Here is a 10,871-nt window from a genome sequence, read left to right on the forward strand (position 1 = left end):
CACATTGATCACAGCTATAAGGTTTCTCTCCTGTGTGTGTTCTCTGGTGTACAGTCAGGTAACTAGATGAAATAAAACTTTTCACACATTGATTACAACTAAAAGATTTCTCTCCTGTGTGTATCCTCTGGTGTGATAACAGGTTGCTTGACTGAGTAAAACTCTTCCCACATTCAGTACAGCTGTACGGTTTCTCTCCTGTATGTGTTCTCTGGTGTATAGTCAGATAGCTAAATGTAGTAAAACTCTTCCCACATTGATCACAGCTGTAAGGTTTCTCTCCAGTGTGAATTCTCAGGTGTACTTTTAGTGCTTTTAATCTTAAGTAACTCTTCCCACAATCAAAACAGTGGTGAGATTTCTCTCCTGTGTGTGTTCGCTGGTGTATTTTAAGTTCTGATGAAGATTTGCAATGTTTTCCACAGTCAGAGCAGCAGATAGATTTCTTCCCTGTGGGTCTCTGCTGGTGTTTCTTGAGGTGATAGAATCTGGACAGACTCTTCTCTGACTCGTTAGCATCATGATGTTGAGGCTCCCCAGAGGATCCATGATAGTCACGTCTCTCTCCTGTGTGAACAAGTCAGACAGATAGTTAAAGGCTCACAACAGCAGAAATCCACTGAAAAAGGTGATGCCAACAGCGTAGCCATGATACTGTACAACAATTGACGTCTGTAATGAATGTTAAAATTACTTGACAATTGTCTTAAGACAGTCAAGTGAGCAACAATAGTCATATTTAGTCTTGTTTTCACATTAGTAGTAACTAGAAATAAGTAAAAGGTGTTGAACTCCTAAGCAGTGTGCCAGGCCACTTTTGTTCTCAAATATAAGCACCTTTTTCTGTGTTTGCTAAAATTGCGACAAGGGCGATGCACACACAATTTGATTGCAGAAACACCTCCCTGCTAATGCAGAAACCGCTAGTTATGGATGTAGTATATCTGCCTGGAGCAAAAATGGTGAGCAAGTGGCTTAAGCTGTGCCATTAGAGATTCTGGGTTCGAGTCCAAGCTCTGTTGCAGCCGGCCGAAACCGGGAGGCCCATGGGGCGACACACAATTGGCCCACCGTTGTCCGGGTTAGGGGAGGGTTTGGCCGATTTTGATCTTAAGTAACTCTTCCCACAATCAAAACAGTGGTGAGATTTCTCTCCTGTGTGTACTCGCTGGTGTATTTTAAGTTCCGATGAAGATTTGCAGTAAGATTTCCATGTGAGAGATCTTCGTCTCTGCAGGTGTTTCTTGAGGTGTTCTGATCTGGAGAGACTCTTCTCTGCCTCTTCAGCATCAAGAGGTTGTTGAGGCTCCCCAGAGGACCCAAGATAGAGAAGTATCTCTCCTGTGTGAACAACAAAGTCAGACAGATGGTTAAAGGCCCACAACAGCAGAAATCCACTGTAAAAGGTGATGCCAACAGCGGAGCCATGATGTTGGACAACAATTGACATCTGTAATGAATGTTAAAATTATTTGATATTTGCCTTAAAATGAGCAAGAATAGTCATATTTTTTTGTCTTGTTTTCACATTAGTAGTAACATGATGTTTGTAGGCTAGAAATAAGTTATTAAAGTTGTTGAAATCCTAAGCAGTGTGCCAGACGACTTTTGGTGTCAAATTTTGGCCCCTTTCTGTGTTTGCTAAAATTGCGGCACGAGGGCGATGCACACACAATTTGCAAAAACACTTGCAGAAACACCTGCCTGCTGATGAGGAAACCGATAGTTATGGATGTAGTATATCTGGTAATGAGGAAACCACTAGTTATGGATGTAGTATATCTGGTAATGAGGAAACCACTAGTTATGGATGTAGTATATCTGGTAATGAGGAAACCACTAGTTATGGATGTAGTATATCTGGTAATGAGGAAACCACTAGTTATGGATGTAGTATATCTGGTAATGAGGAAACCACTAGTTATGGATGTAGTATATCTGGTAATGAGGAAACCACTAGTTATGGATGTAGTATATCTGGTAATGAGGAAACCGCTAGTTATGGATGTAGTATATCTGGTAATGAGGAAACCACTAGTTATGGATGTAGTATATCTGGTCATGAGGAAACCACTAGTTATGGATGTAGTATATCTGGTAATGAGGAAACCACTAGTTATGGATGTAGTATATCTGGTAATGAGGAAACCACTAGTTATGGATGTAGTATATCTGGTAATGAGGAAACCACTAGTTATGGATGTAGTATATCTGGTAATGAGGAAACCACTAGTTATGGATGTAGTATATCTGGTAATGAGGAAACCACTAGTTATGGATGTAGTATATCTGGTAATGAGGAAACCACTAGTTATGGATGTAGTATATCTGCTAATGAGGAAACCACTAGTTATGGATGTAGTATATCTGGTAATGAGGAAACCACTAGTTATGGATGTAGTATATCTGGTAATGAGGAAACCACTAGTTATGGATGTAGTATATCTGGTAATGAGGAAACCACTAGTTATGGATGTAGTATATCTGGTAATGAGGAAACCACTAGTTATGGATGTAGTATATCTGGTGATGAGGAATCCACTAGTTATGGATGTAGTATATCTGGTAATGAGGAAACCACTAGTTATGGATGTAGTATATCTGGTAATGAGGAAACCACTAGTTATGGATGTAGTTTTTCTCTCTGCCTGGAGAAAAAATGGTGAGCGACGATTTTAGTTTTTCACAAGGCATTCTGAATATTACAGCGCACTATCAGGTGTGCTACTGAAGGAAACTCACATTAAGCTCTGTGTCTATTCACTAACTCACCACCGTGGGGGAAAACTCGGGGGAGTTCTCATAGGCTGACTGCAAAAATAGCCTCCATTTACAGGTTGTTTATGAGTGCATTTCACATTACTTTTGGATTATAATTGTAACGCTTGTTTGAATGTCCTGTTTGTGTTGTTGTAGCAAATCAACTGCTTTATACATAAACACTTAAACCTGTAAAATGCTCTTTGGCTAGCTTTGCCATCAGCCTGACAGAGGGTTGTACACTAAGTATTTGCCAAATTTGCCCATAACATCACCTAACAATAACATAGACCTACTGTAGGACCCATAACTTCACCTAACAACAACATAGACCTACTGTAGGACCCATAAGTTCACCTAACAACAACATAGACCTACTGTAGGACCCATAAGTTCACCTAACAATAACATACACCTACTGTAGGACCCATAACTTCACCTAACAATAACATAGACCTAGGACTATATATTTAATATTTCAGGTGAAACAAGGAGACTAAAATGTCTTTGTCATGACAATTCATAACCTGATCACCAGATAATTTTGTGAATAATCCCACTAGGCTACTCTGTAATGTGTTGTCATTCTAAATGTCCTGAATAAAGGAAAATAGCTCTGTGTGTTGTACAATAGCCTATCCATCAAGGAACAGATCTCTACACATTATGAGCTAAGTATCTCCGTTTCCAAACGGACTAACGAGACCCTACTGTAAATCAAGTAGACAACACATTATAAATATCGATTTGTTTGGGATGTTGGATCCAACGTGGAGCACGGCATAACTGTCTTTACCGGTGTAATGAATGAAGAACTACATTTGACTGGCATGCAGAAAATGATTTCCTGGATCAGCTGATGATAGTTGAACATGTGACTGTAACTAAACAGCTACAGTATTAAGTATTATGCATAATTATTTAAGAACCGCATTAATGACAGTATCCATTTGGGAGTTGTCAATAAAGTTAAGGTGACTCTCGGTTAGAACCATTGGATTTAGTAAACTGAAATGATTTAGGATTTCTGTGCCCATGAAAACTGTTTTCCCAGCGTAACATAAGGAGACACTAAATGTTACGTAGGTAGAGAGCATTTCAGCGATCTGAATACAAAAAAACTGTCCGACAGCAAGATCCAGTATTTAAGTTAAAGTTCATCATATGACAAGCTTAACGTTATGACTATAACTACTGTTCCCTGAAGGAGGGAAACTAGGTACAACATACTATTAAATCCACACGTTATGACTATAACTACTGTTCCCTGAAGGAGGGAAACTAGGTACAACATACTATTAACCTCTCTGGGCTAGGTGGCACCAGTTGAATCCTGTGGCGCGATTTTCAAATACCTTAGAAATGCTATTACTTCAATTTCTCAAACATATGACTATTTTACAGCATTTTAAAGACAAGACTCTCGTTAATCTAACCACACTGTCCGATTTCAAAAAGTCTTTACAACGAAAGCAAAACATTAGATTATGTCAGCAGAGTACCCAGCCAGAAATAATCAGACACCCATTTTTCAAGCTAGCATATAATGTCACAAAAACCCAGAAGACAGCTAAATGCAGCACTAACCTTTGATGATCTTCATCAGATGACACACCTAGGACATTATGTTATACAATACATGCATGTTTTGTTCAATCAAGTTCATATTTATATCAAAAAACAGCTTTTTACATTAGCATGTGACGTTCAGAACTAGCATACCACCCGCAAACTTCCGGGGAATTTACTAACAATTTACTAAATTACTCACGATAAACGTTCACAAAAAGCATAACAATTATTTTAAGAATTATAGATACAGAACTCCTCTATGCACTCGATATGTCCGATTTTAAAATAGCTTTTTGCTGAAAGCACATTTTGCAATATTCTAAGTACATAGCCCAGCCATCACGGGCTAGCTATTTAGACACCCGGCAAGTTTAGCCTTCACCAAAATCAGATTTACTATAAGAAAAATGTTATTACCTTTCCTGTTCTTCGTCAGAATGCACTCCCAGGACTTCTACTTCAATAACAAATGTAGGTTTGGTCCCAAATAATCCATCGTTATATCCAAACAGCGCCGTTTTGTTCGTGCGTTCTAGACACTATCCGAAATGGTAAATAAGGGTCGTGCGCATGGCGCATTTCGTGACAAAAAATTCTAAATATTTCATTACCGTACTTGAAGCATGTCAAGCGCTGTTTAAAATCAATTTTTATGCAATTTATCTCGTAAAAAAGCGATAATATTCCGACCGGGAATCTACGTTTCGGTAAATAGAGGGAAAAACAGAAAGACGGGGGAGGCCAGTGCACGAGCCTAAGCCCTTTGTCCTCTGATAGACCACTTAGCAAAAGCGCTCGTGTGTTTCAGCCAGGGCTTTGAATTACGTCATTCAGGTTTTTCCCGGGCTCTGAGAGCCCATTGGAGCCGTGGGAAGTGTCACGTTACCGCAGAGATCCTTTGTTTTGGGAAGAGATGTCAAAGAAAGCCAATAAATGGTCAGACAGGCCACTTCCTGTAAAGGAATCTCTCAGGTTTTTGCCTGCCATATGAGTTCTGTTATACTCACAGACACCATTCAAACAGTTTTAGAAACTTTAGGGTGTTTTCTATCCATATATAATAAGTATATGCATATTCTAGTTACTGGATAGGATTAGTAACCAGATTAAATCGGGTACGTTTTTTATCCGGCCGTGTAAATACTGCCCCCTAGCCCTAACAGGTTAAATCCACACCTCGCTGGAAGCCCCGCATTCCACAGGTGATGAGCGTGAGACTTGGATATATTCCTTAAATGATTTAATCCTTAAATGTAATACCTCACTTCACCGACCCAGGAAGTGGAGGAGCCAAACAGGTGTTGTAACTCGTTCATAACTGGCATGCAGATCGGTAGAAATGGTAAGATAAATTGGCACTTCAAACGGAAATGGAAAAAGTTTGCCTATTTTACCGGAAACTTCAGGAGCATAATGTCAGAATTAACGAAGGCCAGCAGCAGGTGGGGAATTGGTTATTTTCTTCTGGTTATATTGACCTCTGGCTTCCTCAAGTCATTTGTGTGTGTTAATTATTTAATCAAACGCTTGAAGCATCAGTTCAATTCAAGTTCTGCACATACAGTTGATTTTATTAAACACACGGGGTGTGTCTATATGAACAAATACACGTCATAACATTTCAACCAATCAATTGGTAGAAAGAAAATACTATTTTTTTAAATCTGCCCTAGAACATACAACATACATGCATTCAGACCCCTTCCCTTTTTACATATTTGGTTATTATATATATTTTTTTTTCAATTATCAATTTTCAGACAATACCTCATAAAGACATCACAATTCCCCATAAAAGTTAGAAAAAAAGTTTAGAAATGCTTAGATGACCTAGAATATATATCTAGGTCATGCCAGTAGGTTACAGAAGGTTGTATCTCTCTAGGTCATGCCAGTAGGTTACAGTAGGTTGGAACTCTCTAGGTCATGCAGGTAGGTTACAGCAGGTTGTAACTCTAGGTCATGCCAGTAGGCTACAGTAGGTTGTAACTCTCTAGGTCATGCCAGTAGGTTACAGTAGGTTGTATCTCTCTAGGTTATGCCAGTAGGTTACAGTAGGTTGTATCTCTCTAGGTTATGCCAGTAGGTTACAGTAGGTTGTAACTCTCTAGGTCATGCCAGTAGGTTACAGTAGGTTGTAACTCTAGGTCATGCCAGTAGGCTACAGTAGGTTGTAACTCTCTAGGTCATGCCAGTAGGTTACAGTAGGTTGTATCTCTCTAGGTCATGCCAGTAGGTTACAGTAGGTTGTATCTCTCTAGGTCATGCCAGTAGGTTACAGTAGGTTGTAACTCTCTAGGTCATGCCAGTAGGTTACAGTAGGTTGTATCTCTCTAGGTCATGCCAGTAGGTTACAGTAGGTTGTATCTCTCTAGGTCATGCCAGTAGGTTACAGTAGGTTGTATCTCTCTAGGTCATGCCAGTAGGTTACAGTAGGTTGTAACTCTCTAGGTCATGCCAGTAGGTTACAGCAGGTTGTAACTCTCTAGGTCATGCCAGTAGGTTACAGTAGGTTGTAACTCTCTAGGTCATGCCAGTAGGTTACAGTAGGTTGTAACTCTAGGTCATGCCAGTAGGTTACAGTAGGTTGTATCTCTCTAGGTCATGCCAGTAGGCTACAGTAGGTTGTAACTCTCTAAGTCATGCCAGTAAGTTACAGTAGGTTGTATCTCTCTAGGTCATGCCAGTAGACTACAGTAGGTTGTATCTCTCTAGATCATACCAGTAGGCTACAGTAGGTTGTGTCTCTAGGTCATGCCAGTAGGTTACAGTAGGTTGTAACTCTCTAGGTCATGCCAGTACGTTACAGTAGGTTGTATCTCTCTAGGTCATGCCAGTAGGTTGTATCTCTAGGTCATGCCAGTAGGTTACAGTAGGTTGTATCTCTCTAGGTCATGCCAGTAGGTTACAGTAGGTTGTAACTCTCTAGGTCATGCCAGTAGGTTACAGTAGGTTGTAACTCTCTAGGTCATGCCAGTAGACTACAGTAGGTTGTAACTCTCTAGGTCATGCCAGTAGGTTACAGTAGGTTGTAACTCTCTAGGTCATGCCAGTAGGTTGTATCTCTCTAGGTCATGCCAGTAGGCTACAGTAGGTTGTAACTCTCTAGGTCATGCCAGTAGGTTGTATCTCTCTAGGTCATGCCAGTAGGCTACAGTAGGTTGTAACTCTCTAGGTCATGCCAGTAGGTTACAGTAGGTTGTAACTCTCTAGGTCATGCCAGTAGGTTACAGTAGGTTGTATCTCTCTAGGTCATGCCAGTAGGTTACAGTAGGTTGTATCTCTCTAGGTCATGCCAGTAGGTTACAGAAGGTTGTATCTCTCTAGGTCATGCCAGTAGGTTACAGTAGGTTGTAACTCTCTAGGTCATGCCAGTAGGTTACAGTAGGTTGTATCTCTCTAGGTCATGCCAGTAGGTTACAGTAGGTTGTATCTCTCTAGGTCATGCCAGTAGGTTACAGTAGGTTGTAACTCTCTAGGTCATGCCAGTAGTTTACAGTAGGTTGTAACTCTCTAGGTCATGCCAGTAGGTTACAGCAGGTTGTAACTCTAGGTCATGCCAGTAGGTTAAATTAGGTTGTAACTCTCTAGGTCATGCCAGTAGGTTACAGTAGGTTGTAACTCTCTAGGTCATGCCAGTAGGTTACAGTAGGTTGTATCTCTCTAGGTCATGCCAGTAGGCTACAGTAGGTTGTAACTCTCTAGGTCATGCCAGTAGGTTACAGTAGGTTGTATCTCTCTAGGTCATGCCAGTAGGCTACAGTAGGTTGTATCTCTCTAGATCATGCCAGTAGGTTGTGTCTCTAGGTCATGCCAGTAGGTTACAGTAGGTTGTAACTCTCTAGGTCATGCCAGTAGGTTGTATCTCTAGGTCATGCCAGTAGGTTACAGTAGGTTGTATCTCTCTAGGTCATTACAGTAGGTTGTAACTCTAGGTCATGCCAGTAGGTTACAGTAGGTTGTAACTCTCTAGGTCATGCCAGTAGGTTACAGTAGGTTGTAACTCTCTAGGTCATGCCAGTAGGTTACAGTAGGTTGTAACTCTCTAGGTCATGCCAGTAGGTTACAGTAGGTTGTAACTCTCTAGGTCATGCCAGTAGGTTACAGTAGGTTGTAACTCTCTAGGTCATGCCAGTAGGTTGTATCTCTCTAGGTCATGCCAGTAGGCTACAGTAGGTTGTATCTCTCTAGGTCATGCCAGTAGGCTACAGTAGGTTGTAACTCTCTAGGTCATGCCAGTAGGTTACAGTAGGTTGTAACTCTCTAGGTCATGCCAGTAGGTTACAGTAGGTTGTAACTCTCTAGGTCATGCCAGTAGGTTACAGTAGGTTGTAACTCTCTAGGTCATGCCAGTAGGTTACAGTAGGTTGTAACTCTCTAGGTCATGCCAGTAGGTTACAGTAGGTTGTATCTCTCTAGGTCATGCCAGTAGGTTACAGTAGGTTGTAACTCTCTAGGTCATGCCAGTAGGTTACAGTAGGTTGTAACTCTAGGTCATGCCAGTAGGCTACAGTAGGTTGTAACTCTCTAGGTCATGCCAGTAGGTTACAGTAGGTTGTATCTCTCTAGGTCATGCCAGTAGGTTACAGTAGGTTGTAACTCTCTAGGTCATGCCAGTAGGTTACAGTAGGTTGTATCTCTCTAGGTCATGCCAGTAGGTTACAGTAGGTTGTATCCAAGTGGAAACAATTATCAACCCAATGTGGAAAGTGTTGAATTTGGTCAATAACAAAATGAATGGCGTATTTTCTACGTGAGGTTTACTTGATCTAACAGAAGTTTCGTAATGATTAAGTTGTTACGTGGACACGTGACATATCGACAACTTTGATAAAAACACTATTGGAGTTGTCTCCAGATCGCTATGCATATTCATGCTAGTAGCTTAGCATCTCTCTCCATTGAATACAGGCGGTTGACGACAACAACCCTCAGAATATAAACAATAGATTACAATAATAAGATGTATCCACCAATCCAAAGAAAAGATAAACGGGAGCTAGAAGACCCGCAGTGCAGCTTTGTGGACAACGACTCCCCTTGTTAGGACGGAGAGACATCTTGTCAGTATATCCATAATCTTTGGTGTAGCCAACCCAACTCTCACATGGCTCTAATGGGGGGAACGGTGTGTAGTAAAACATCACTACATTAAAATCACTACATGCCGTGGCCCCCAGTCTGCGGTCAGCAGATAGACCCTCCTCAAATATATATGTTAAGTCACTTTTTGGAGACGGAACGGAGAAAACAAGGGGTAGCTTGTCTCTACGTCGTCTGATTCTAGACATATCAGTCATCATCCCAGGGCCCTCCGTTGAAGAGGTATTGACGAGCCAACTCCGAATATCCAAAGTTAAAAACTAATTGAAGGCGGTACTTACTGGTGTTACTCAGATCTCCTATCTCCTTCTCTTCATCTTCCAATGTGACAGTAATCTCTCCTTCCTTCTTCACTCCAAAAACAGCATCATCCTCTTCTTCCTCTTGTTTAACTGAAACGTCTTTCTCTTCTTCTTTCACTGTAACAGCCTCACCCTCTACTTCTTGTTTTACTGTAAGATCCTCCTCTTCCTTCTCCTCTTTCACGACAATGTTCAGCCCCAGAGCTTCTTTCTCCGTCCAGCAGACCTCCTCTTCTTTAACAGGAGGGGAGTAGTTTAGGGAGCTCATGTTCGGGGATGTTAGCTAGCTAGCTATCATGAGCGACTAGGCTAATGCTAACTTAACCAGCCAGCTACTATAGCTGACTAATAAAAAATAACGTAATATTAAATTAAATAGGTTAACAAGTAGATACGACAGAAGTGTGTCTAAAACACAGTAGGTAATATAGACCGAAAGCGTATAAATAGCTTGAATCTTTCGGCTATGTTGGCTAGCAAGCTACCGAGGTGGTTGACGAGCTGTTTATGAAGAACCGTCCACTAGATTATACGTCACGCTGCAGAATCGCCTGAAAGACGCACATCGCCGTCTTCTGACTGGAGGGAAACGCAGTTGAGGATCACATTTTATTTTCAGACAAATATTATTTTACATGAATTTAATTAAATAATACTATTATATTGAGACATACAAAGACAGGAATGTGTTGGTTGATTAGTGAGAATAAAACATGTTTACTACAGCACATTTAAGGCAGTTTCATTCAGTCAAACAACATATAAATAAGTAGCCAGCTACTGTAGGTCTATACTGCTCCTACATGGTGTAACAATACATCATGTAGATGTATATAATGAACAGACTAGGTCTATACTGCTCCTACATGGTGTAACAATACATCATGTAGATGTATATAATGAACAGACTAGGTCTATACTGCTCCTACATGGTGTAACAATACATCATGTAGATGTATATAATGAACAGACTAGGTCTATACTGCTCCTACATGGTGTAACAATACAGTGCATTTGGAAAGTATTCAGACCCCTTCACTTTTTCCACATTTTGTTACATTACATCCTTATTCTAAAAGGATTAACACTACCGTTCAAAAGGTTGGAGTCACTTAGAAATGTTCTTGTTTTTGA

At 40.6% G+C, this 10,871-nt stretch overlaps 1 protein-coding gene across 1 annotated transcript; it reads right to left on the bottom strand.

The window, feature by feature from the left end:
- Positions 1 to 580: 580 nt before the first annotated feature.
- On the bottom strand, positions 581 to 10,013 carry LOC123735860 (zinc finger and SCAN domain-containing protein 2-like). The gene is made up of 2 exons (XM_045713061.1): positions 9,717 to 10,013; positions 581 to 1,341 (listed from the first exon to the last, which is right to left on the bottom strand). The coding sequence occupies exons 1-2, from the start codon at positions 10,003 to 10,005 to the stop codon at positions 989 to 991; spliced, it is 642 nt and encodes a 213-aa protein (XP_045569017.1). The 5' UTR covers positions 10,006 to 10,013; the 3' UTR covers positions 581 to 988.
- Positions 10,014 to 10,871: the final 858 nt, after the last annotated feature.

The sequence above is a fragment of the Salmo salar genome, unplaced genomic scaffold (assembly GCF_905237065.1).
Source record: "Salmo salar unplaced genomic scaffold, Ssal_v3.1, whole genome shotgun sequence".
Lineage (NCBI taxonomy): Eukaryota > Metazoa > Chordata > Actinopteri > Salmoniformes > Salmonidae > Salmo > Salmo salar.

Coding starts and splice junctions, on each gene's coding strand:
- LOC123735860 (XM_045713061.1), bottom strand. CDS start 10,005: ATGAGCTCCCTAAACTACTCCCCTCCTGTTAAAGAAGAGGAGGTCTGC. Junction 1,342..9,716: donor AGGAGATCTGAGTAACACCA/GTAAGTACCGCC, acceptor TTGTTCACACAG/GAGAGATACTTCTCTATCTT.